The sequence below is a fragment of the Mytilus edulis genome, chromosome 6, assembly GCF_963676685.1.
Source record: "Mytilus edulis chromosome 6, xbMytEdul2.2, whole genome shotgun sequence".
Lineage (NCBI taxonomy): Eukaryota > Metazoa > Mollusca > Bivalvia > Mytilida > Mytilidae > Mytilus > Mytilus edulis.
The window spans coordinates 64,053,859-64,081,583 of record NC_092349.1 but is presented as its reverse complement, the minus strand read 5'-3'; the positions used below and the strand labels follow the sequence as shown (position 1 = coordinate 64,081,583).

At 31.5% G+C, this 27,725-nt stretch overlaps 2 protein-coding genes and 2 long non-coding RNA genes across 4 annotated transcripts; 1 reads left to right on the top strand and 3 right to left on the bottom strand.

The window, feature by feature from the left end:
- Positions 1 to 1,468: 1,468 nt before the first annotated feature.
- LOC139528124 (18S rRNA (guanine-N(7))-methyltransferase-like) lies at positions 1,469 to 26,268 on the bottom strand. Its single transcript, XM_071323955.1, has 11 exons — positions 26,151 to 26,268; positions 22,187 to 22,224; positions 20,999 to 21,094; positions 20,357 to 20,439; positions 14,700 to 14,796; positions 14,238 to 14,334; positions 5,459 to 5,509; positions 4,412 to 4,497; positions 3,886 to 3,993; positions 2,368 to 2,457; positions 1,469 to 1,840 (listed from the first exon to the last, which is right to left on the bottom strand). The coding sequence occupies exons 1-11, from the start codon at positions 26,193 to 26,195 to the stop codon at positions 1,786 to 1,788; spliced, it is 846 nt and encodes a 281-aa protein (XP_071180056.1). The 5' UTR covers positions 26,196 to 26,268; the 3' UTR covers positions 1,469 to 1,785.
- Positions 15,838 to 18,500, bottom strand: LOC139528106 (uncharacterized). The gene is made up of 3 exons (XR_011665526.1): positions 17,964 to 18,500; positions 17,149 to 17,217; positions 15,838 to 16,387 (listed from the first exon to the last, which is right to left on the bottom strand). It is a non-coding gene; the product is annotated as an uncharacterized lncRNA (long non-coding RNA).
- On the bottom strand, positions 23,290 to 25,852 carry LOC139528126 (uncharacterized). The gene is made up of 2 exons (XR_011665531.1): positions 24,774 to 25,852; positions 23,290 to 24,202 (listed from the first exon to the last, which is right to left on the bottom strand). It is a non-coding gene; the product is annotated as an uncharacterized lncRNA (long non-coding RNA).
- A 399-nt stretch (positions 26,269 to 26,667) lies between the features above and the next one.
- LOC139526546 (dnaJ homolog subfamily B member 9-like) lies at positions 26,668 to 27,309 on the top strand. The gene has a single exon (XM_071321705.1). It carries the CDS (start codon positions 26,668 to 26,670, stop codon positions 27,307 to 27,309), a length of 642 nt encoding a protein of 213 aa, XP_071177806.1.
- Positions 27,310 to 27,725: the final 416 nt, after the last annotated feature.

Genomic DNA, 27,725 nt, shown 5'->3' with positions numbered 1-27,725 from the left:
GTCTATTTTTCTAATACTATATATGCAATAGATCAACTATATTTGGTGTATGGAAATATTTTATGATCTATATGTCAGTGGCACAGGTTTTATTTGACCTCATTTTCATGGTTCATTGCTCAGTGTTAAGTTTTTGTGCTTTGGTCTGTTTTTCTTAAACTATAAACAATAGGTCAACAATATTTGTTGTATGGATGAATTGTTAGCTGTACATGTCTGCCTGGCATGATTCATCTGACATTGACCTCATTTTCATGGTTCATTGGTCAGTGTTTATATTTCTTGGTTAATGTTAAGTCTATGTGACAGTTGTAATAAAGCTTTATATTTGGGACTATCAACATAATATCAATGATTAGTAAAGAAGGCGAGACATTTCAGCCTGTGTACTCTTGTTGATGAAGTTGAAGTCCAATGAACTTGAAACTTAGTACACATGTCCCCTACGATATGATTTTTCTAATTTTAATGCCAAATTAGAGATTTTACCCCATTTTCACAGTCCAAATAATATAGAAAATGATAGTGCGAGTGGGGCATTCGTATTCTTAGGACACATTCTTGTTATTCATTGATCTATGTTAAGTTTTTGTGGTTTGGTCTGTTTCTCAGATAAAGAATGTTGTTGTTAAATCCATATTTTAAAAATTAGTTTAAAATTAGTTTAAAACATTATTTATCCTTAATTAGATACAAGAAGCAATAGATCAGCTGATCATCAAGTTTTTGAGCATGGTTATCGTACTGAAGAACCAGAAATAAAGCAATTGAATTAATTGATTTGATGTTTCTAAAACTAGTTTTGTACCTCTAATACTGAGTAAAGTTTTATGACAGAGAGTCACAGTCTCGTGTACTCCATTATTGGAGAAAGGTATATTTCAACTAGTACTAATCAATAATGAACATCTATCATTTTCAGCCATATCAAAGCAGAATAAGACCAGTTGAACCAATTACAATTCATCAATGTACTGTATATTAAAAAATCTCACTTGCATTTATATTTGTGATTGTTGCACAAGACAAATATTTGAGATTTATTAAATTTTTGCACATAAACAATACTATCAATACAAATGTACTATTAATTTTTTTTAAAACAAAGTTTATATTTTTGCAAAACCTATCCTGTCACAATTTTCCAATACATTTGTATTTACAGCTGATAGCATTGAGTGTGAAGGTTAAGGTAATATCTTTTGTTAGCTTTCTTCCTAGCTGAACCATGAAGTCATTGTACTACCCTCTTTTGAAGTAGTCTAGTCCTACAGACAGATAGATTGGTTATCTGTCGGAATCGTCTACTCTTAAAGAAGGGTAGTTTAAAGTTTAAATAAGGTTCCTGCAAAGTGTCTATCTGATCTTTTAATTTCACTGAATATAAAAAATAATAGTTTTAACCAAGAATTGTATCCAATGCCATCTAATAGCAATGTTTAGATTCAAATTAAAGATGAAATAAGGATTTGCATAAAGACATTTATTGTAATATCTAACAATACAGATTAACAAGGTAGTTTCTGTTAACAATTAAGAAGTGGTTTTTGTTCATAAATAACAAACTGATCTTAAGCCAACCAAACAGTCTTTGTTCCAAAAAGTATTCTAATATCGTCATAAAATTTATATCAGTAAAATATTTGTTTGTAGCAATTTTCTTGGTTCCACAGTTGATAAATTTGCATAGCCATATTCACATATCTTTTTGTACAATCTTTAATAAGCCAAGGCAGCGAAGTAAATTACACACATCATTAAAGTTCATAAATAAACAATTTTATTTTAAAAGTGTGCTTTCCTCTTTCTTCCTGTGTATTTTGTATCAGGTCTACATTCTCTACAAAACAAAAAGAATAACAAAATAGTTCTTTTATAAGTAGTACAGATAATAATTTACTGTATATTCAGATATAATTGTGAACACTAATTATTGTGATTGTTGAACAGTGGACTAATTTGTAAAATTAATTATTGTGATATAAGAAATTGGTGGGCATAAAAAATTACAGGCAATTATCAATAACGTTTTGTTTGTGTTTTGTGAAATATTGTTTGTCATTAATTAATTTACAGTTTTTCCCATGGTGTTGGCAGTTTGTCTTCGACTTATGAGGGGTCTAAACCTAATATCCTGCTGATCATTTAAAGAACATCGTTTGTAATTTCAGGTGTCCCGTACCTTTCATTTTTTGTTTTCATGCAAACTGATTTAAATTTCATGTGTCATGTTAAAAAAAATTTCGTCCAATCTAACATCATGCTGACACCCCAATGAGACCCACTAATGAGATTGAAAAGCCAATTTGGTATATTTTGTCTCTTGGACACTTGACAACCACATAGTTTTTATGATGTTTTACTTACTTCCCTTGTCTCCTCCTTCTTTCTTTTTTCTCTAAAATCCAATCTTTACTTTTCTTTGGATTTTTACCTCTTAACTGTTTAAAGCTTTGTCTGTAGAAATAGAAAAAACTTTCAGAGTGATTTTATATATATATATAAAAAAAATAGTATAATTTCAAAAAAATACTTTGTTACCATTGATTTTTCATTATTATTTTTTAACAATACATTACACTATCAATTATCAATTTTTCAATATGTTATTAAATCATAATTCACCATTGCAAAATAAATCTACCTAATACTTTCCAAAGCATGCACTAACTAGAGGCTCTAAAGAGCCTGTGTCGCTCACCTTGGTCTTGTGCATATTAAATAATGGACACGGATAAATTCATAACATAATTGTGTTTTGGTGATAGTGATGTGTTTGTAGATCTTACTTTACTGAACATTCTTGTTGCTACAATTATCTCTGTCTATAATGAACTTGGCCCAGTAATTACAGTGGAAAATATTTTCTACAAATTTACAAAAATTTATGAAAAATGTTAAAAATTAACTATAAAGGGCAATAACTCCTTAAGGGGTCAATTGACCATTTTGGTCATGCTGACTTATTTGTAAATCTTACTTTGCTGAACATTATTGCTGTTTACAGTTTATCTCTATCTATAATAATATTCAAGATAATAACCAAAAACAGCAAAATTTCCTTAAAATTACCAATTCAGGGGCAGCAACCCAACAACAGGTTGTCCGATTCATCTGAAAATTTCAGGACAGATAGATCTTGACCTGATAAACACTTTTACCGCATGTCAGATTTGCTCTAAATGCTTTGGTTTTTGAGTTATAAGCCAAAAACTGCATTTTACCCCCATGTTCTATTTTGAGCCATGGTGGCCATCTTGGTTGGTTGGCCGGGTCACGCCACACATTTTTTAAACTAGATATCCAAAAGATAATTGTGGCCAAGTTTGGATTAATTTGGCCCAGTAGTTTCAGAGGAGAAGATTTTTGTAAAAGTTAACGACGACGGACGACAAGGACAGACGCCGGACGCCAAGTGATGGGAAAAGCTCACTTGGGCCTTCGGGCCAGGTGAGCTAAAAATATAACAACTGCTTAATAACATACTGTTTTTTTCTTCATTTTGGTGCATAAACAATATAATTACCCACAGTATCAAACATTTGGAAATGGCAATTTTTTCTAATAAAGATATTGCATCGGATTATTTTTCAACAATCATTCACCGACTTCATATATTAACCTACATCTGTGTGCTTTTATTTCTGGCAAAATTACTTTTGTCACTATCCAAATAGATCTGTATTTAAGTTAGTTTTCCCAAAAATATATTCAGTCAAAATTTGTGTGTGCCTATCTGTCAAGGTACTAACAGGCCAGTACTTTTTGTTGTTGTATCAATTGAAAATTTAAAGTCATACTAACAATATTTCTGCACAAAGCCCTTTAAAAATTTAACTTTACTTATAAGTTTTAAACTGTATCCCTGTTTCAACCAAATTGTACCTTTTATCACTGTAAGCTACTTGATTTTGTGAAGTATTAGCACCTTCTGTACCAAGTCCCTTAGGGAGCTGCTGTGGTTGGCCTCCAGCAAATAAACATAAAAACATTCTACAAAATAAGATGTTAACACTATTTAAATGCATCCTCAAGTATTGGGGAGCAAAATAAGATGTTACTTTATTTGATAGCTCAGAAAAGTATTGAGTAGCAACATAAGAAGTGTTCAATTTAAATTTACTCAAAACAAAAACAAAAAAAGATTCTGAAGTCAAGCAGATTTCAAACAATGGTCCTGGATCATTTATTGTGTATCATTCATGGTAATTTTTCTATTTATTGTGTGCAAAATTCACATTAGAAACTACATGTATGTTGGTTTTGGGTTTGGGTTTTTAAAAGTCTTTTCTAACCTCCCCATATCCACTTGATGAAAACAGTAGTAAATTCAAAAGATCTTCGTAAAATCAAAATTGACAGCAAATTTTTTTTTTAATGCTTTATGATTGCTATTGTACAAGCAACATACTTTTTAGCCTTTGTACTGTTAGGAAAATCTACAACTAGACCTCCTGTAAACCCTGCCTTCATTGCTTGTTGTGTTATCAATTCTAGCTGAAAAAGAAAAATATGAAGATGAGAAAAACTAGGTCCAATGATAATGCTGCCACTGACCAAACTATAAAATTGAACACAATCAAGTAATAACACTGTTACAGTATTTCTCATCTTAAATCTCATTTCATTAGGTTAATACATATCTTCAACCTAATCTTACTTTACCAGAACAAATGCATGTTTCAAATTTTCATTACATAAATGCTTGAATATGTACATCAAATGAAAATGAGAATATAAAACAAGTAGGTGAAGTGTTATGTCAAATGTATCAATAGTATGACATATCAAACTGTATTAAAAAAAAAATTTAATTAATAGACCACTTTCGAGTTCATCCGTCACCGGAAAAAACTCGTCAATTATACGCGCCTTTATGCCGTCATTTACCAGATAAAGGGGGTCGCCTAATCCCTGCACTATTTACGTTCATCAAGCGTCTTAGTGATCGTCATTGTGCAGGATAAACAAGAAATAATGGTTGTTCTGTGGGTACTTAATAACAATTCCCTTATGACAGCAATGCTGATTGTCAATTTTGAGAATTCAATTTGCCGAATAATTTGTACAATATAGAATTATAGTTTTCCAACCACTCGCTCAACGTTGGAACGGAAGTGACGACGCCCCTAAACGCACAAATGATGTTCACTAAAACCAGAGTTTTTGACGGAAATGCATCGAACTCGAAAGTTGTCTATTGTATCAATAAACCATTTTTTGAGACGTTTCGGCCATTGGCCTTCTTCAGTTCTTTATCATGTTTATTTTTCCTCACAACTTCATAGCTGACATTACATTTGTATTTCCTTTTCAATCATTGAAAAGATGTTTTTTTTTACCGTCAGGATAATAGGCTTCATTCAGCAGTTTTGGTTTATCATTTTTTTTCTATGACCATGGTGTTAAAATCTGAAAATGTACAAGATATAACAATGGCTTATTTTTAAAAATATACCTGTTGACTGTTTTCTGGATATAGCTGGAATACAGCTTTGCCTCCTCTACACTGGAAATATATTTTTTTTTTCAATAATAAAAGTTAAGTATATTCTAAGCTCCAACTTTTTTTAAAAGTATGAAAAAGGGTAATCACCAAAATTAAAGAAATTTACTTTAGGCTCTTGATGTTTAACAATAATAAGAGTTTAAAACCCTTAAGATGGTATGGGAGTCTAAAATAAAAATGATAGAATTTGTTCATACTTTGCCAAAATGTAGTATCTATTGATATATGTTCAAAAATATAATAAAAATGATAGGTCACCACACATTTTCTCAAGCTACAGGTTGCAACAAAATGAATGGATTATACAGGAAAAAACACAATTTTGTGATTAGAAACTAAACAAAATGATAGAATTGTAAAATAAATTAGGAAACGATAGCTTTCAGACAATGCTTTGAGAATATCAAAAGAAAGGATAGTGTCACCGTACGTTTTTTACGCTTAAATTACAAAATAGGAAAATTCCATGTAGATTCCTTCAGAAAATGCACTGTTTAGAGTTACCTCCCCTTAAAATTCCAATATAAAAACATTTAAAAACAAAAAAAAATAATCTTCACTTGTGAAAAGATTAATATTTATAAATTTTATTCTTAGAATTGTTTTTTAAATGAAAATTTACATTAGATATATGTAATCCTGTATCATATTTGCTTACTTGATAGAAAATCTGGACCTTAGGTTCTCTGTTTTTTACAATCCAAGATGGCGAAAGACACCCATACCACCTTAACTAATCATGAACATATGGCATAAAGATTCAATAATTCTTGATTTGAATGTCATAATATCAGAAGCCATCACCAAATTATGGCAAATATCACATCTTAAAACTGTTTGCTTACTTGTCTCACAACAAAAACTATCATTACACAATTTTTTTTTGCAAACATGCCATCAATTTAATTGAATCTGAGTTTCAAGTGAGTAAAATCCATATAATACAACTAGAGGCTCTCAAGAGCCTGTGTCGCTCACCTGTTACTGTATTTACTGATGTCGGCCATCTTGGGTGGTAGGCGGGGTCATTAGACACTTTTTTAAATAGATACATTAGTAATGATTGTGGCTAAGTTTGGTTAAATTTGTCCATAGTTATAGAAAAGAAGATTTTTGTACAAGTTACAAAAATGACGAAAAGTTGTTCAATATTGACTATAAAGGGCAATAACTCCTTAAGGGGTCCTCTAATAATTTTGATCATGTTGACTTATTTGTAGATCTTACTTTGCTGAACATTATTGCTGTTTACAGTTTATCTCTATGTATAATAGTATTCAAGATAATAACCAAAAACTGCAAAATTTCCTTAAAATTACCAATTTTAGGGCAGCAACCCAACAACTGGTTGTCAGATTCATCTGAAATTTTGAGAGGAGAAAGATCTTATTCTGATGGGCATTTAAATCTTGAAAGATTTGCCCTAAATATCTTAGTTTGAAAGATATAAAGCAAAAACTGCATTTCACCACTATGTTCTAATTTTAGCCATGTCGGCCATTTTGTTTGGTAGGCGGGGTCATCGGACACATTTTTTAAACTATATACCACAATGATAATTGTGGCCAAGTTTGGTTAAATTTGGCCCAGTAGTTTCAGAGAAGAAGATTTTTGTACAAGTTACAAAAATTGACGAAAAGTTGTTAAAAATTGACTATAAAGGGCAATAACTCCTAAAGGGGTTGACTGACAATTTTGGTCATGTTGACTTGTTTGTAGGTCTTACTTTGCTGAACATTATTGCTGTTTACAGTTTATCTCTATCTATAATAGTATTTAAGATAATAACCAACCAGATGCTCCGCAGGGCGTAGCTTTATACGACCGCAGAGGTTGAACCCTGAACGGTTGGGGCAAGTATGGACACAACATTCAAGCTGGATTCAGCTCTAAATTTGGATTGTGATTAAATAGTTGACACAGCATAGGTTTCTGACACAGAATAAATGTGTTCTAATGAACTTAAAATTTTTGTTTTCTCTTAGAGCAATTCACTATGCTGTTGAATATTAATCCTCTCAAAAAAATGTTTGAAGAAATTTTCTTTTTTATTTATGAAATTTCAAATGAGAAAAATTGAACCCAATTTTTTTAATCACATCCCCCTTTCCCTTATTCCAAAACTAATCTCAATTAAAATTTCTAATGGAGTTTGCAACAATAACTACTCATTTAAATACATCATAAAATATTAAGATGTAAAAAAACTGCTTGTTATCACTGAATGGTAAAGATTATTTTAATTTATCAGTTGGTAGTAAAAAGTGAATATACATTGTATATTGTATATATATAACAAAGATTTAAGTTGATTCTGGACAAAGAAAGATAACTCCAATTAAAAAAAAATCTTGCTATTGCACAATATTTTGCAATTAGATATTTCTTGCTTACTATTCTGGACAAAGAAAGATAACTCTAATTAAAAAAAAATTTGCTATTTCACAATATTGTGCAATTAGATATTTCTTGCCATTGCGCAATACTGTGCAATTGAAAAGACTTGCTATTGCACAATACTTAATATAATAATTTTAGATCCTGATTTGGACCAACTTGAAAACAGGGCCCATAATAAAAAATCTAAGTACATTTTTGGATTCAGCATATCAAAGAACCCCAAGATTTCAATTTTTGTTAAAATCAGACTAAGTTTAATTTTGGACCCTTTGGACTTTAGTGTAGACCAATTTGAAAACAGGACCAAAAATGAAGAATCTACATACACAGTTAGATTTGGTATATCAAAGAACCCCATTTATTCAATTTTTGATGAAATCAAACAAAGTTTAATTTTGGACCCCGATTTGGACCAACTTGAAAACTGGGCCAATAATCAAGAATCTAAGTACATTTTTAGATTCAGCATATCAAAGAACCTAACTGATTCATATTTTGTCAAAATCAAACTAAGTTTAATTTTGGACCCTTTGGACCATAATGTAGACCAATTTGAAAACGGGACCAAAAGTTAAGAATCTACATACAGTCATGACAGTTAGATTCGGCATATCAAAGAACCCCAATTATTCAATTTTGATGAAATCAAACAAAGTTTAATTTTGGACCCTTTGGGCCCCTTATTCTGTTGGGACCAAAACTCCCAAAATCAATACCAACCTTCCTTTTATGGTCATAAACCTTGTGTATTAATTTCATAGATTTCTATTTACTTATATTAACGTTATGGTGCGAAAACCAAGAAAAATGCTTATTTGGGTCCCTTTTTGGCCCCTAATTCCTAAACTGTTGGGACCTAAACTCCCAAAATCAATACCAACCTTCCTTTCGTAGTCATTAACAATGTATTTAAATTTCATTGATTTCTATTTACTTAAACTAAAGTTATTGTGCGAAAACCAAGAATAATGCTTATTTGGGCCCTTTTTTGGCCCCTAATTCCTAAACTGTTGAAACCAAAACTCCCAAAATCAATCCCAACCGTTCTTTTGTGGTCATAAACCTTGTGTCAAAATTTCATAGATTTCTATTTACTTAAACTAAAGTTATAGTGCGAAAACCAAGAAAATGCTTATTTGGGCCCTTTTTGGCCCCTAATTCCTAAAATGTTGGGACCAAAACTCCCAAAATCAATACCAACCTTCCTTTTGTGGTCATAAACCTTGTGTTAAAATTTCATAGATTTCCATTCATTTTTACTAAAATTAGAGTGCGAAAACTAAAAGTATTCGGACGACGACGATGACGACGCCGACGTGATAGCAATATACGACGAAAATTTTTTCAAATTTTGCGGTCGTATAAAAACTGCAAAATTTCCTTAAAATAACAAATTCAGGGGCAGCAACCCAACAACAGGTTGTCCGATTCATCTGAAAATTTCAGGGTAGATAGATCCTGACCTGATCAACAATTTTACCCCATGTCAGATTTGCTCTAAATGCTTTGGTTTCAAAGATATAAGCCAAAATATACATTTTACCCCTGTGTTCTATTTTTAGCCATGGCGGCCATCTTGATTGGATGGTCATCGGACACATTTTTTAAACTAGATACCCCAAGGATGATTGTGGCCAAGTTTGGTTAAATGTGGCCCAGTAGTTTCAGAGGAGAAGATTTTTGTAAAAGTTTACGGACGACGGACGCAGGACGCCAAGTGATGAGAAAAGCTCACTTGACCTTTCAGGTCAGGTGAGCTAAAAATCAGGTGCTCCGCAGGGCGCAGCTTTAAATGACTGCAGATGTCGAACCTTGAACAGTTGGGCCAAGTATGGACACAACATTCATGCTTGATACAGCTCTGAATTTGGATTGTGATAAAATTTTTGACATAATATCAGTTTCTGACACAAAGCAAATGTCAAGATCTTACAAACCTATTATGCAATATTGTGCAATTAAAGATTTCTTCATAAAACTTTTCAAAAATTTGGAATTTGAGAAATTTGGGAAAAAAATTGAAAACTACTAGTCTACTACCCCCTCCCCCTTTTTTTGCAATAAGTCAAAAACCTGACATTTATTTAAACATTATTTACAAATAGTGTAAGGGAGGTAAATCTTAACATACCAAACATTGTATGTTAACTGCTTTTGAATTACCTCCCTTACACTACTTTAAAATTGTCTAAACTGTCCATTGACCAAAAAACCTAGTTTTCCCCTGTGTTTGACCAAATTCCAAAACATATTGAGCCATAACCCCCCAAAGTCATTACTTCACTGGGGTAAAGCTGATGACCGTAACTGCATTCACGGTCATCCCAAGATGTCGGATGAAAAATTAGGTCAGTTTCTGTATTGTCTGTTAAAGTGTTTCTATATCATTTTCTTTACAAATCATACATTTAAACGATGTAAATTTATAAAAGAATCACTCGAAAATCACTAATTACTTCCGAGAAATGTGCATGAAACGGGAAATTCGATGTGAAAAAATCGTTAAGATGACGGTAAATCATAATCAAAATATTTTCAAGATGACCGTAACATAAAACAAGGATGACCGTGATTGTTAAAAAGATGACCGTAACTTGTAAAGGATGACCGTAATTTGTAAAGACTGACTGTAAATTATATAGGACGACCGTAACTTTTATAGGATGACCATCAATTCTAAGAAATATCCGTATTGTATTCAAAGCTTTTTTGTTGAGTTTGTCGATCTCAATAGGGGCTCGGTTAGCGGATATAAATATGTTTCATGAATTTCTTTTTTTAAACTATAATATAATTGGCCATATTTAGGATTTATAACAATGATAGCAAATTGCATATTTCTCGTAAACAATGAAATATTTATTGATATCGACGTTAAAATTTTAACACAAATTGACAGCGATACGACGAAAATTTGAAGAAACATGAATGTGTCCCTAGTACACGGATGACTCATCTACACTATCATTTTCTATGTTTAGTGGACTATGAAAATGGGATAAAACTGTAATTTGGCATTAGAATTAAAAAGATCATACCATAGGGAAAATGTGTACTAAGTTTCATTTTTATTTAACTTGAAGCTGGACAAACGGACAAACAAACAGACGAACGGACGAACGTACGCACAGACCAGAAAAACATAATGCCAATAAATGGAGCATTAAAAACACTAATAATACATACGAATATTTGGTAATCGAGCACATGTGTATGGTTCCAGAGGAAGCAGATTAAAATCTTAATTTGTCTTGATATATGTAGGCGGAAACACTTTTGAAATAGAACAAAAGAATCGAAGCTCTGTGTTTATCGAGAAAGCGATAAATGTTAACTGTAATGTTTGATATAGTAACAAAATTTTAAAAAGTTAATAGAAACAAATAAAACGACGATTTTCTTATTTTAAAAACACCATTTGCATAAGTTTTCAATGTATCTATTACATAGTAATGCAAAACAATAAGATATCAAGTCGACGACATGGTTCTTATCGGGGCCTTTTATAGCTGACTATGCGGTATGGACTTTGCTCATTGTTGAAGGCCTTACGGTTACCTATAGTTGTTAATGTTTGTGTCATTTTGGTCTTTTCTTGATAGTTGTCTCATTGGCAATAATACCACATCTTCTTTTTTATATATAGTAGCTATAAGTTGGATGTAGAAAATGCATAACCTCAGATTTTTTTTTTATCACGGATGGAGAACATATCAATCTTTTAATTCAGAAATTTTCGTATCTGCCCTTCCATTGTGTGAATCAAGAAAAAATTCCCCAAAACAGGTAACGATTGTATCGAAAAGAGAAAAATCGAGTGCACCTTTTTATGTTAGGGCATGTTTGGGGTGTATATTTTGTCTTTAAAACGTACAAAGCAAGAGTATTTTATATAGCATCTCGCTTCAGATTCTATCATTATTATATATCAAAGCTACAGGTTGATTTTATAACGTAAAAAATGACAGTACGAAAAGATGAAATGTATGGGTCAAGTGAGATACCTATCTAATGAATCACAAAAACAGAGTAGGTGTGCTCAAATAGCTATTTTTTCTAAAAGTACTTGACGACAGTCTTTTAATTTGGATGATGAAAATGGATATCTTCGAAAAAATATGATTTTCTTGTGTATGATAACTAGGGTTTATAATCACTGAAAATGTTTAGTCTGCCCTTCCACGAAATATTTAATTAGAATTTTTTTAAATGCTTAAGAATTTTTAAAAATTCCATCTGACATCCAAACAGACAATATTTTTAAGTTGAATCAATGCAGACAAGATCATTAACTAATGTTCATTAGCTAGTAGATACATGCATTTGTCTTTTAAAATATAACTGACATATAACGATCGATCGTAATGGTGCTATGTGGATAAATTTATCAGTTTTCAAGAGCAAAATTGGCAGAGCGTCATCCCTACAATGGCTTCCATTTCTACGATTGTGAGCATGAACTGGCGTAATGGGGAGATAATTTTGAAGAAGTAGAATCCTGACTGTATGAATAAAATTTCTGTATGTATACAAATCGACAACGTTCCGACTTGTGATACGCTTTTCGTACAATACTATTTTAAGGATCTACTTTGCTGGAGCTCACCTTCACTAGTTTATTCGAATGATATTTTCAAAATATTTCTGTTATTTTATTTGCACGACAAAATGAAAGACGATATAATATCAATGGGTGTACATGCAATTTTTTGGCATTTTTAAAAATGTGTATTTATTATATGTCATTAAAAGGAATCCCAGAAACAAAAAAAATCTTTTGTCGAGCAGTTGAAGGCTGTGCACCGCATTTTTTTCATTATGCTTGTAAGGTGTCATTTTATCGCGCTTTTGTAGCATGTTTTCCCTTCCTGTTCATTTGCATGTCTTTTGGCAAATTCATTTTAAAAATTAAACCCTCTACTGTAAAACAGATACATATGGTAATCTTTGCATTTGACGCACGTCTTATTTTCTTCTACCTATAGGATAAAACTCTCATATTAATATGTGTATACCAACACGATTAATCATTTGATACAAAAAGATAGTTATATAAATACGGATATTTCTTAGAATTTAGGGTCATCCTTTAACAGTTACGGTCATCATTTACAAGTTACGGTCATCTTAAAAGCAGTTACGGTCAGCCTTGTTATGAATCGCTGATTCTGTTACGGTCATCTCGATTGTGATTTACGGTCATCTTGGCGATTTTTTCAAATCGAATTTCCCGTTTCATGCACATTTCTCAGAAGTAATTAATGATTTCCGAGTGATTCTTTTATAAATTTACATCGTTTCAATGTATGATTTGTAAAGAAAATGATATAGAAACACTTTAACAGACAATGCAGAAACTGACCTAATTTTTCATCCGACATCTTGGGATGACCGTGAATGCAGTTACGGTCATCAGCTTTACCCCAGTGATTACTTACCATCCCTTAATGGTATGAAAACTTGTGGTATAATTTCAGAGAGATTCATACACTTAAACACAAGTTATTGTTTGACAACTACAAAAATGCTTATTTTGGGCCCCCTTTTTGGCCCCTAATTCTTAAACTATTGGGACTACAATCCCCAAAACCAATCCCAACCTTCTTTTAGTGGTATTGAACCTTCTGGTAAAATTTATAGAGATCCATTCACTAAATCTAAAGTTATTGTCCGGAAAACCTAGTTTTCCCCCTATTTTGACCCTAATTCCAAAACATTTTAAGCCATAACCCCCCAAAGTCATTACTAACCATCCCTTAATGATATGGAAACTTGTGGTGTAATTTCAGAGAGATTCATACACTTAAACACAAGTTATTGTTTGAAAAATACTTATTTTGGGCCCACTTTTTGGCCCCTAATTCCTAAACTGTTGGGACCATAACCCCCAAAATCAATCCCAACCTTCCTTTAGTGGTATTAAACCTTCCCGTAAAAATTTATAGAGATCCATTCACTAAATCTAAAGTTATGGTCCGGAAACTTAATGCATCTTCGGAAGACGACATGATACCATTATACGACGCAAAAATTTGTTTGCTGTCGTTTAATAAGGCGATGTGGTATAAAGACAACTCTCTATCAAAGTCTCAAGAACTTGATGTATTATATACATTTTAAACATCTATGATTATCATGAGGCCTTCATCAATGAGTAAAATCCCATATTGTATAGTAAGACATAAAAGGCACTAAATGACATAATGTAAAACAATTAAAGCGAGAGAAACCCAATGGATTCTTCTAAAACAATAAACAAATATTGTACACAGCAACCTAGGAAAACAATGATGGCTATCATGCGTAATACATTTACATATATTCTTACCAGACAAGCATACAATGTAGTGAAGAACTGGAATAATCTCTTTGGTGGATGGTGATATTTCTTATCTGCATTACACAACCACTGTAAAGCTGATATACTGAAAAGAAATAGTTCAAACTTAGTTAAGATCTGTCTAAATATCATTTAATTGATCAAATCAACACCAACTACCAATATTAACTTGATGATTTTTTTGTGTAAAATAATAAAGAATTCTCTAGGAATTCTTCTGAAATTTACCCGTAGGCAATAATATCATAAATTAATCTAATATTAAACTGATAAGAAAATAGAAATTTGACAAAATGCCTCTACCTCCTTTTGGAACATTTGAATTTCCTACCAGAACAACACTTTTTATAGTACTGTTGATGCCACTGTGAAACAATAACCAAATAACTAGATTACTGGATGAATAAAAACTACAGAATTCCAATGTTTTCAGCCGCTCTGGATTTTTACCTAATGACTGCATCAAATGTTCCTGCCTTGAAGGGCATACCCTCCCCCATATCACTCAACACAAGATCTCCTTCAGATTCTTTATCTACTGCTACATCTACAAATTTCAAAAATATTAATAAAGACATGTCAGCTGCACAGGTTGTGCTTGGTATGAAAAGTACTTAAAATGTTTTGGTATAAACTTATGAATCCTTAATATGCTACATGCATACTTAATCTCTGAGAAATAATACAGCTATATAAATTTGAAGAAATTTAAAAAAAAACCAAGAATGTGTTCAAAGTGCACGGATGCCCCACTCTCACTATCATTTTCCATATATTCAATGAACCGTGATATGGGGTAAAAAATCTAATTTGGCATTAAAGTTAGAAAGATCATACCATTGGGAACATGTGCAATAAGTTTCAAGTTGATTGGACTTCAGCTTCATCAACCAGATGCTCCGCAGGGCGTAGCTTTATACGACCGCAGAGGTTGAACCCTGAACGGTTGGGGCAAGTATGGACACAACATTCAAGCTGGATTCAGCTCTAAATTTGGATTGTGATTAAATAGTTGACACAGCATAGGTTTCTGACACAGAATGAATGTGTTCTAATGAACTTAAAATTTTTGTTTTCTCTTAGAGCAATTCACTATGCTGTTGAATATTAATCCTCTCAAAAAAATGTTTGAAGAAATTTTCTTTTTTATTTATGAAATTTCAAATGAGAAAAATTGAACCCAATTTTTTTAATCACATCCCCCTTTCCCTTATTCCAAAACTAATCTCAATTAAAATATTTAATGGAGTTTGCAACAATAACTGCTCATTTAAATACATCATAAAATATTAAGATGTAAAAAAACTGCTTGTTATCACTGAATGGTAAAGATTATTTTAATTTATCAGTTGGTAGTAAAAAGTGAATATACATTGTATATTGTATATAACAAAGATTTAAGTTGATTCTGGACAAAGAAAGATAACTCCAATTAAAAAAAAATCTTGCTATTGCACAATATTTTGCAATTAGATATTTCTTGCTTACTATTCTGGACAAAGAAAGATAACTCTAATTAAAAAAAAATTTGCTATTTCACAATATTGTGCAATTAGATATTTCTTGCCATTGCGCAATACTGTACAATTGGGTATACATTTACAATTAATTCTCCATAGGCCGTAATGGTAACGTTTTCCTCCGTTGCTCAGTCCATATCGTTTACTTGAACATGTATGATGGCTCATATCGAAGCTGATACATTTATACATGTCTGGTTAAATTTTCGGGGTGGCAAGTGAGATTACTTTTTTCGCAAATTGCTGGACCCCGGAAGATGGTGAAAAATGTCACTCTCCTCATGAAATAATCCCAAAATTCTGATCATAAAATTCAATAAAAAAATTGTCCGTTCTAATAATTTATTTCAGGTCAAATCTACATCTTTCTTTTCTCATCACATCAGCTCTATAAAACAGTTCTTATTGTTCATTTATGTCCATTTTTAAAATCACAGCATCCACAATTGTATGGCGGACTAATATTTTTTTTTAATTACGTCATCTGAGTTCCTCATCTCAAGGTCTATTAGGGATCCTGACCCATATTGAAATCAATACTTCTGATTTTTCCAAATATTTTTATGTGATCTTTATCGGTATAACATTCTGAATAAATCTGTGTATTTTTGTCCATTTCTGAAAAAAAATAAAGTTGTTTTAGCACTATAAGGCAATGACACTTTCGTCGCTATATTCATTTATTTTGAATACAATGTGTATGTATAATTAATTTCTTCCAGAATACATTCACTAGTCAAAACAAGGACAAAACTTCTGATTATAACCTTTAATTACAATACACAGACCCTGTTAAAGCATTCTATAAAATTTTCTTGTGTCTTAAAGTGCATTTTGGCAGAGAAATTATGCAAAAATGAAGATTTTATAAAAAAACCAACACCAAAATAATTATTCTTACTAGTGGAAATCTGGTATTTAAAACTGTGGAAAGCACTCTAAACTACTGGGAAAGTCATCCTTATCATATAATTAGAGTGCAATATAGTGCAAATTTTCAAAACTTGTCCTTTCACATAATTCTATTTGAGAAAAAATGTTTTTAACATGTATTTCAGTGAAACCTTTTATCAGTGAGAAATCCACATGAGGTTTTAAAGGAAACATTGTGACATCACATGTATTATGGCGTCATTAAATAACGACAGATCAAAATAGTGCTAAATATAGTTTGCAGTGTTACGTGAGAAACAGTTGCCGCAAGATTTAACTCGAAATATTGAGTCGAAACGATCTGTAACTAAGCCTTTCCATTCAATATCAAGACCATAGCAACAGTTTTCATATTTGCATATTTTTAACATACCGACTGTAATTTCAATTGCATAAATATCATAAATAAACAATTTAGAGCTTGCCTAACAAAACAAAATGCTTACCAGTTATTCAGGACTTTTTTAAACCTCTAGTTTGCCATCTCAGGTTAAAAAGTAATGATATGTCTGGAACTGAAATAAGACCAAAAAAAATTACTCAGGCTGTGTTATCATTTGATTTAAATACATAAGTATTATTGAGAGAGAAAAATCTATTTCTTGAAAGTTTAATTACAAAGAAAGACAAATGCTTCTCCCTTGTGGCTTAGTAACCTTCATTTAAACCTTTTATATTAGAAGCAATGGGTAGTAGCTAACTAGCTTAATAGTTGAATCGGTGCAGAAATATTGTTTTCAAAAAGGTTTGACCCTCCCCCTTTTTCACTGAGAAATGACAATATCTTTTGTTTTGCTCAAGTGCATTAAAAATAATAATTCTTGATTTTCTTAAAACATGTACATGTGTTTTCTGTTTTTTTGCATATGATATCTACTGACCAGGGGTCAAATCATTGGATAAAAGCACATGCGATGATGTATCTCACTTTACTCGTATGAAGTGTGTTATCTCCCATGATTATCAGGTATTCCTGTAGACCGAAGTGATAATTACATAACAAAGACTATATTGTGTCATGTTTACTTACAATTTAATAATATTTAAAAGTTATTTCTTGCCTTTTTCAATATAGTAAACAAATTCCTTTCGGATATCTCGGAAGTAAACAAAGTTATGATTGTGCCTAAAAAAAGTGTTCAGCCCCGTGCCAGTAATGCATTTTAAAAGCGAAAATTTCATTGAGTTTTTGCTGATCTTTATCAATAATATTTATCTTAAACCATTTATAATAACTAGGTATAAATAAAAAACTACTAACCATCATTTTCGGTGGTGTACAAGGTGAAATCATCCATAAATCAGCCTGAAAACTTCTGGAATTAAGCTTCTAATTTGGGTATACATTTACAATTAATTCTCCATAGGCCGTAATGGTAACGTTTTCCTCCGTTGCTCAGTCCATATCGTTTACTTGAACATGTATGATGGCTCATATCGAAGCTGATACATTTATACATGTCTGGTTAAATTTTCGGGGTGGCAAGTGAGATTACTTTTTTCGCAAATTGCTGGACCCCGGAAGATGGTGAAAAATGTCACTCTCCTCATGAAATAATCCCAAAATTCTGATCATAAAATTCAATAAAAAAATTGTCCTTTCTAATAATTTATTTCAGGTCAAATCTACATCTTTCTTTTCTCATCACATCAGCTCTATAAAACAGTTCTTATTGTTCATTTATGTCCATTTTTAAAATCACAGCATCCACAATTGTATGGCGGACTAATATTTTTTTTTAATTACGTCATCTGAGTTCCTCATCTCAAGGTCTATTAGGGATCCTGACCCAATTGAAAAGACTTGCTATTGCACAATACTTAATATAATAATTTTAGATCCTGATTTGGACCAACTTGAAAACTGGGCCCATAATAAAAAATCTAAGTTCATTTTTGGATTCAGCATATCAAAGAACCCCAAGATTAAAATTAGACTAAGTTTAATTTTGGACCCTTTCGACTTTAGTGTAGACCAATTTGAAAACAGGACCAAAAATGAAGAATCTACATACACAGTTAGGTTTGGTATATCAAAGAACCCCATTTATTCAATTTTTGATGAAATCAAACAAAGTTTAATTTTGGACCCCGATTTGGACCAACTTGAAAACTGGGCCAATAATCAAGAATCTAAGTACATTTTTAGATTCAGCATATCAAAGAACCTAACTGATTAATTTTTTGTCAAAATCAAACTAAGTTTAATTTTGGACCCTTTGGACCTTAATGTAGACCAATTTGAAAACGGGACCAAAAGTTAAGAATCTACATACACAGTCATGACAGTTAGATTCGGCATATCAAAGAACCCCAATTATTCAATTTTGATGAAATCAAACAAAGTTTAATTTTGGACCCTTTGGGCCCCTTATTCTGTTGGGACCAAAACTCCCAAAATCAATACCAACCTTCCTTTTATGGTCATAAACCTTGTGTTTAAATTTCATAGATTTCTATTTACTTATACTAACGTTATGGTGCGAAAACCAAGAAAAATGCTTATTTGGGTCCCTTTTTGGCCCCTAATTCCTAAACTGTTGGGACCTAAACTCCCAAAATCAATACCAACCTTTCATTTGTAGTCATTAACATTGTGTTTAAATTTCATTGATTTCTATTTACTTAAACTAAAGTTATTGTGTGAAAACCAAGAATAATGCTTATTTGGGCCCTTTTTTGGCCCCTTATTCCTAAACTGTTGAAACCAAAACTCCCAAAATCAATCCCAACCGTTCTTTTGTGGTCATAAACCTTGTGTCAAAATTTCATAGATTTCTGTTAACTTAAACTAAAGTTATAGTGCAAAAACCAAGAAAATGCTTATTTGGGCCCTTTTTGGCCCCTAATTCCTAAAATGTTGGGACCAAAACTCCCAAAATAAATACCAACCTTCCTTTTGTGGTCATAAACCTTGTGTTAAAATTTCATAGATTTCCATTCACTTTTACTAAAGTTAGAGTGCGAAAACTAAAAGTATTCGGACGACGACGACGACGCCAACGTGATAGCAATATACGACGAAAATTTTTTCAAATTTTGCGGTCGTATAAAAACTACCTTGACCAAAAACCTTAACCTTAAGCGGAACAGATTGACGGACGAACTCACAGACCAGAAAACATGATGTCCCTCTACTATCGTATGTGGGGCATAAAAATGTCTTTTTAATTGCTGTCAGAATAAAGGCTGTTGCAAATGCAAATACTAACCAAAGTTTGACAAACAAGTTTGGTTATATATTTATTGACATACATAAGTTTAGCATTTAATTCTGAAAATGAATGAAATTATCTTTTTTTCTTTATTTTATCCAGTAAGTAAATAGTCATCGTGTTGGCAGTTGGACCTTACAGGTTTGTTGTTGTTGTGTGTTTACAAACTCATAATCTACCTGGTAGATCAGCAAAGGAGAGGTTGTGAGCATAAACACTGGTTTAACCAAAGCACATTATGTGCATGTACCATGTCAGGCTATCTTGACCATGTGTTTTTCTTAGTTGTTTGTCTATCAATTTGCTCTACATATTTAGAGTCAGTCTTTTGATAAGATATTATACTCTATTCAATGGATTTAGAGAAAATATAAGCAATTTGTACTGCATGTATCTGTATTTGTTTTATTTCAGTTTGACTATATAATCAATAAATTACCAAGCATGGAGGGACTAATATCCACACCTATCCAACAGTGTCCATTATCTGTCAAACATTCACCACTTAGTCCAGATCCACACCTATAAAACACAAACATTCATTGATTTAGTGAAATATCATATATCTAACATTATAAATTAACTTTTTTCTCTAAGACTTGTGTTCAGCACTTTGAAAAAATCTGCAGAGATTTCCACAATCGATAGAAGATGTGTACATTATCGATATTATTGACAGTGCTCATGTTTTCTTATATTAACTTTAAACAGTGACTTTAATTCTTTGTTTTTGATTTTCTGATATATATATTTCATGTACACCAAATCTCTATAATAGAGGAAATAAAGTTATATATATACAAATTATTATTGTAATTATACAACTTTGTTCTCATTTTTGCATAATACTAAATAACATATTGTCATTTCTACTATTTAATAACTCCAAGTTCCAGATTATCATTCTCCATGCATTAACAATTATACTATAATATAATAAAATATGAAAAATATATAGCTATAAATAATGGTAGTTATATCTTTAAAAAAGTATCAAAATATATACTTATCAAAAGAAACCATTTCAAATGAATTATTTGTCTGAAAGTGCAAGTTTTAAAGAAATAAATAAAACAATTACCCAACATCTAATATAAAACATGGCTGATCTTCAGGTAATCCCAGTAGTTCAATAGCTCTTTCTGACAACTGATTCTGTATTTCAATCATTCGAGTACTATCAAATATAAAATACATAATGATGTTACACTTAAAACTTTTTATTCTATCGACTGACCTTTTTCCACCAAGTCCACAAATAACAATGAATCAACAACATATTGTTTATATGCGTTTAAGCAGGTTTGACTGTTAAACATGTTAAATATTCAGAAGTGGTTTAATAAAAGTTTGACTATTACCATATTTTATTAAAAGATGAGGTTCAACTTTCTTTTTTTTTTTTTTTTAAAGATTTGAAAGTTACAGTATTCAGAAGTGGTTTAAGTAAGGTTTGACTAACGATTCGCCGAAAGCCCTGAATTATCGCCTATACAAGACATCACACAATTTCAAACACTACCTTAACGTACTTGATGATAAAGATGTAATAACAATGTCGCAGTTTAGGACAAGGAACCATAAACTGCCGATTGAAAATGGTAGTTGGCAAAACATTCCCCGAGAACAGAGAAAGTGTCCGTTGTGCAGAGTTGCTATAGGTGACGAATTCCACTATGTAATGGAATGCAGCAGTCTCTTGACAGATAGAACACTACTTATTGACAAGAAATACCTAACGAACTTTAATGTTTTAAAATTTAATGCTATTATGAACCAAAAACAGAAATCTAAACTTCGAAAATTGTGCCAATTTATTAGAATTATAAATTACAAACTGGATTCTCTCTGATGTTAACCTGTCGGCTATACTGATCATACCGTTGTAGAAAGCTCATATTTAATGCTTCCTCAACAAATGTATATATGCAATGTAATGTAAACTAATGTGTTTTTCTGTATACCTTTGTCCAACTTAGGTGATACCAGAATAAAATGATATATATACTAATACATTGTAACTCTTTCTCTATCGGAACAGAAATAGTTTGTGTAAGGTTTGACTGATATACATTGTAACTCTTTCTCTATCGGTACAGAAATAATTTGTGTAAGATTTGACTGATATCCATTTTGTACATCTTTACTCTATGTTTTTCGGGGCAAATTAGTACATGTACATGAGGTACAATGTTACCCTGTACTGAGAAATCTGATAAGAAAAAATAATTAAGTATGTTTTTATCTTAATTTGCACACTATATCTTACTTTGATGTGTATTTTCTGGCTTCATCTTCATTGTAAAACTGAAATACAACAAAAATGTAATAAAATATATGCAAAACTCATGAGATAACAAGAATGTGTCCCAAGTTCACGGATGCCGCATCAGCACTATCATTTTCTATGTTCAGTGGACCATGAAAATGGGATAAAATCTCTAATTTGGCATTAAAATTAGAAAAATTATATCATTGGGAACATGTTTATTTAGTTTCAATTTGATTGTACTTTAACTTCATCAAAAACTACCTCGACCAAAAACTTTAACCAAAACTTTAACCTGAAGCGGGACAGACGAATGGACGAACAAATCAACGGACGAACAAACCAGAAAACATAATGCCCATAATTTGGGCATAAAAAAAAGTCAACAAATTAATATAAGATATGTAGGGGCTATTTCAAATGTTAATTTGTCAACAACATTTAAGATGATGGCAATGTTTGGTTTTGCACATTATATAATTTTGAAACTCAATTCTTAATTCACATTATATTTGTGACATTTACTGATTTAAGTTTAAATATCAGAGTTTTAAATCAGAAATTGATCTGCACAGAAGATTTGATTTTGTTAAATTGTTATAATAATCAATGTAATCAATATGTAATCACTTGCATGAAATTTAACTTAATTAATTCAAATTATTGGGCATCATAATTCAGACAATAAAAGACTATGTATATGTATTTGTATTGTATTTGATGGTCCCTTGGATGTCAGTTTTAACAAAAAAAATTTGGTTAATAGATTTTTACCATTTCTTTTACAGATTTTCTAGCTGTAAACTTAGTCTAAATACTTTCTTTTAGATAAGTTAAAAATCTAAATGATCAAAGAAAAGATTTGGCAATGTATATTTGTGAAAACTGAGATGTTCGAGTAAACTGAATCCACATTATGTTTCTTTCTATATTAACAAAAATCATGTAAACATGGTCATGATGGTGTAACCGGAGGGGTTTTTACGTTGTGTATTTTCTGTGTCAACTTTAACATATTTTACCCCAGACCGTGTAAAGAGTAGGTATAGGAATCCTGAGTCTCTGATCCTTCATATTTGGCTTTGCAAAACTTAACGCTAGCAAGTTTTCATAGTTTATTAGCAAACTACATAATTCAACAAATATCAACAATTTGTAAAGATAAAAACATGAAACATGAATATAAAAAGCAAGTTAAAATTCACATAAAAGTGACATAGCTTAATCTGTCATTTTAACCTTTGTCTAGATGCATTATAATTCTAGACACAATAGCGACATTGTGTCTAGATGCTGTGAAATGCATTACACCTTTCGTGTAGACAACACCTTTCGTGTACACAGTGAGCAAGGTCTGTGCAAGACCAGTTAGTCAGCAAAGTCTGTGCTAGACCTTACGTGTAGACAGTGACTGAGGTCTGTGCAAGACCAGTTAGGCAGTGAGGTGTGCAACACCAGTAAGCTCTTACTAAAAAGCTAAAATAAGCGGTTGTTTTATCAACCAAATGGCTTATGAAAACAAGCCCAGTACAATTATTTAAATCATCAGTTATTTAACAAATACTATTCAAATATAAACACTCTATAACTAAATTATAAGTTGCAAATTCAACAAAATATGAGAATAAATTCAATGAATTATAGCACCATAATGTAACTAAATATATAAACATGTTAAACAACAATTTTTATCAATAATTCATATTAACAATAGTAATTAAATGTTAATTTTACAACAGTCCATTTTAAAGGGACATAATACTGTTCTAAAACATAGGGTCGCCGTTACATTCCTCCCTCCTTAAAAAAAACTGAAGCCATGAAGTTTAAAAACAAGGCTGGTATGAATTTCCATTATATACAAACAGTATATGCATCCATATATATATTGCACACGGAACACATTCCAATTCCTTTATCAATTGAACACTAGAAATGCTGGCCATATCATCTCCAATATCAGTTATAACACTCGTATATATTATCTCATATCATCACCATCACTGAAAACAAGTGCTGAAAAATTTAATAACAAAATTAAACAAATAGTTAAACTGAATCGTCACCCAGTAAACTGTTGTGTCAAATGCTATGGAAATAATGTAACTGTCTAAAATGTACTAGATATTCTGTATGTGTTTAAGAGATATTTACTATAGAATAAAACAATCATGCAACAACCAGCACTTTATTATAAAAGGCCAAAAGCGATTACGTGAATCAGAGGCTCACATTAGCGATTAAAACACGTCAATCGGGCAGAAACAATTATGTTGGCATCCAAGCTTATATCCACATAAACATGATAATTTTGAAGCAAGTTAGCATAAAATAAAATGATGTAGGCGACAGCCCTTTTCATGGGTCTAAAGGATACAACAATGAGGTACTTTACAATGCTGTTCCTGTCGATTCATACACATGCATCTTGAGCTATGTGTAATTACTGAATGTGTTAAGTAAGACAAATATGATCAAAATATACCATTCTATCTAAACAATCTAAGTTAAGCTTTCTTTAAACCATTTGAATTTTTTTCATCTATGCAATTAATTGCTTATACATTCTATAAATATCAATACATACTTTATCTCTGTGCCAATCTAAAATCAGTCTTTGTAAAGTTAAACTGAAATGATTACTCATCATTATTTCATACATATACATGGCAATATCTTTTAAAATCAAAATTAACATCAAGCAAGCATAATGACATTTATTTTACAATATTAAAATTTGACAATTTACATAACATATTTAACTGTATCAATAGCATAACCGCCTAATGAGAAGATCAGATGTTTCACCTCAGGATCCCACCGCTGCCACCAAAATGTAACCGGAGGGGTTTTTACGTTGTGTATTTTCTGTGTCAACTTTAACATATTTTACCCCAGACCGTGTAAAGAGTAGGTATAGGAATCCTGAGTCTCTGATCCTTCATATTTGGCTTTGCAAAACTTAACGCTAGCAAGTTTTCATAGTTTATTAGCAAACTACATAATTCAACAAATATCAACAATTTGTAAAGATAAAAACATGAAACATGAATATAAAAAGCAAGTTAAAATTCACATAAAAGTGACATAGCTTAATCTGTCATTTTAACCTTTGTCTAGATGCATTATAATTCTAGACACAATAGCGACATTGTGTCTAGATGCTGTGAAATGCATTACACCTTTCGTGTAGACAACACCTTTCGTGTACACAGTGAGCAAGGTCTGTGCAAGACCAGTTAGTCAGCAAAGTCTGTGCTAGACCTTACGTGTAGACAGTGACTGAGGTCTGTGCAAGACCAGTTAGGCAGTGAGGTGTGCAACACCAGTAAGCTCTTACTAAAAAGCTAAAATAAGCGGTTGTTTTATCAACCAAATGGCTTATGAAAACAAGCCCAGTACAATTATTTAAATCATCAGTTATTTAACAAATACTATTCAAATATAAACACTCTATAACTAAATTATAAGTTGCAAATTCAACAAAATATGAGAATAAATTCAATGAATTATAGCACCATAATGTAACTAAATATATAAACATGTTAAACAACAATTTTTATCAATAATTCATATTAACAATAGTAATTAAATGTTAATTTTACAACAGTCCATTTTAAAGGGACATAATACTGTTCTAAAACATAGGGTCGCCGTTACATTGGTAAGACAATCTCTCTCCCTAATCTTACATGTTGGACTTATAATTTGTCAATGAGATATATATTGTTCTCAAAACAGGGATATTTTTTTATTTATTTTTCATAAATGGGTACCAATTTTTGTGGTTTAAAGGTTGATATTTTTTTTTTATTTAAAGAGTCAAGAGATCTAAAACTGCAATGAGATGTCATTTCAAATATAAAATATTATTTGGATTTCTTATAATTGCTGACACAAGAATACAAGATCCATAAACACGATTTCACTGTTTTTGAAAAGCAACTTTTGAGATGTTACTGACTATTTCTGGAGGAGCTTGTCTTTCTGGTCTTCCACCATGTGCCATTGTTGCTGTTTGACACTTCAATTAAAACTCAGAGTCTAGGTACCGGCCTCAAAAATTTATTTCTTCAAATCCCATTAAAATGAAATATATTCTGCAATGAATAGAGTAGCATTAGAACAATTATTTAACTCTTGGATATTGAGAATGCTCTGGCAATTTCATTAATCAATTACAATACATTAGGTTTGAAATAGTTGAGATCAGACTTTTAGAGGAATTATTTTATATTAACCGAAGATAATATTTGATCTCTATCTTTTGAACTCTTGACGCGTACGGGATTACGCAACGGTGTTTGTTGACAGGTTGTACAGCACCAATTTTTGCAAAATATGCATTGAATATGAACTAGAAATACTTGAATACAATTCTATATATGAAACAATTACCAGATAAACCTCCATTTATTGATGGATTGAGTTAAATGGGACAAATTGAATGAAATTAAAACCAAAACTTAGCTCTGAAGGTCATGAATGCTAAATATTCTGTAGGCAGGGGAATTTCCTCAGGTTTGCAAGGGACTAGCATTTTATACAGTCCTTTCTGTATTGGCCAGACACGATGGTCATCAAATCATAGAAAACAAAAATCACCTTCATATTATTATGATATCCTTGGAATAACCCCAAAAGCTAACCAGCAGCAAATTAAGCAAGCTTACTATACCATGTCGAAGAAATATCATCCAGATGTCAGCCCATCTCCCGAGGCCCACCTCAAGTTTCAAGAAATTTCTCAGGCATATGAGGTATTAGGAAATTCGTCAACTAGAAGAATGTATGATCGAGGTGTCAATAGACCCGAATATGCTAGAAGAAAAGAAGAACACCACTCTGACCACAAAGGCGGTCAATTTTATCAACAACAAGGCTTTGCTAAAAGGGGACAAAGGCCAATGACTGGGAGAACATCGATTTATGACTTTGATGAATATTATAGAATGCATTATTCTGATAACTTTAAAAGGAAGCAACGAGACATTGAATTTGAAAATCTTAAGCAAAAAATTCATGAAGAAAACGAGAAGATGCACAATGATTTTAAACCTATATTTTCTTTCTCTGTGGTTTTATGTATATTTTGCTCAATAATTTATTCCTTAAATACATAAAATATTAGGTAATAAGATGAATTCAATAACTTTATTATGTTTATATACAGTTGTAGTACATTGTATGTGTAAACATTGATGTGTACATGAACATGTATAATTAAGTAAATAAGATAAACATTGAAAATGGTCAAGTTTCCCCTAGTTTTATTGTCCACGCCTGCAACTTTTAAAATTATTTATATGATCAGGATTTATACAAAAATTGAATTTTCATGATATTATATTTATACAAGAAATATATATGCAGAAAAAGTCTTCATCTTAATAAAAACTCAAAATAATATACATTGTTTAAATTTGAAACTTATCAACTTGAGGGAGAAAAAATCTAATTCTGTCAGAATGTCAGCGCTGAGATGTTATTAGCCTGATTTTTCTTTAACTCATAGAATGTTTCATACATTTGTTGTCTC

Coding starts and splice junctions, on each gene's coding strand:
- LOC139528124 (XM_071323955.1), bottom strand. CDS start 26,195: ATGGCACATGGTGGAAGACCAGAAAGACAAGCTCCTCCAGAAATA. Junction 3,994..4,411: donor AACAGTACAAAGGCTAAAAA/GTATGTTGCTTG, acceptor CTTATTTTGTAG/AATGTTTTTATGTTTATTTG. Junction 2,458..3,885: donor GTAGCTTACAGTGATAAAAG/GTACAATTTGGT, acceptor CTATTTCTACAG/ACAAAGCTTTAAACAGTTAA.
- LOC139526546 (XM_071321705.1), top strand. CDS start 26,668: ATGAATGCTAAATATTCTGTAGGCAGGGGAATTTCCTCAGGTTTGCAA.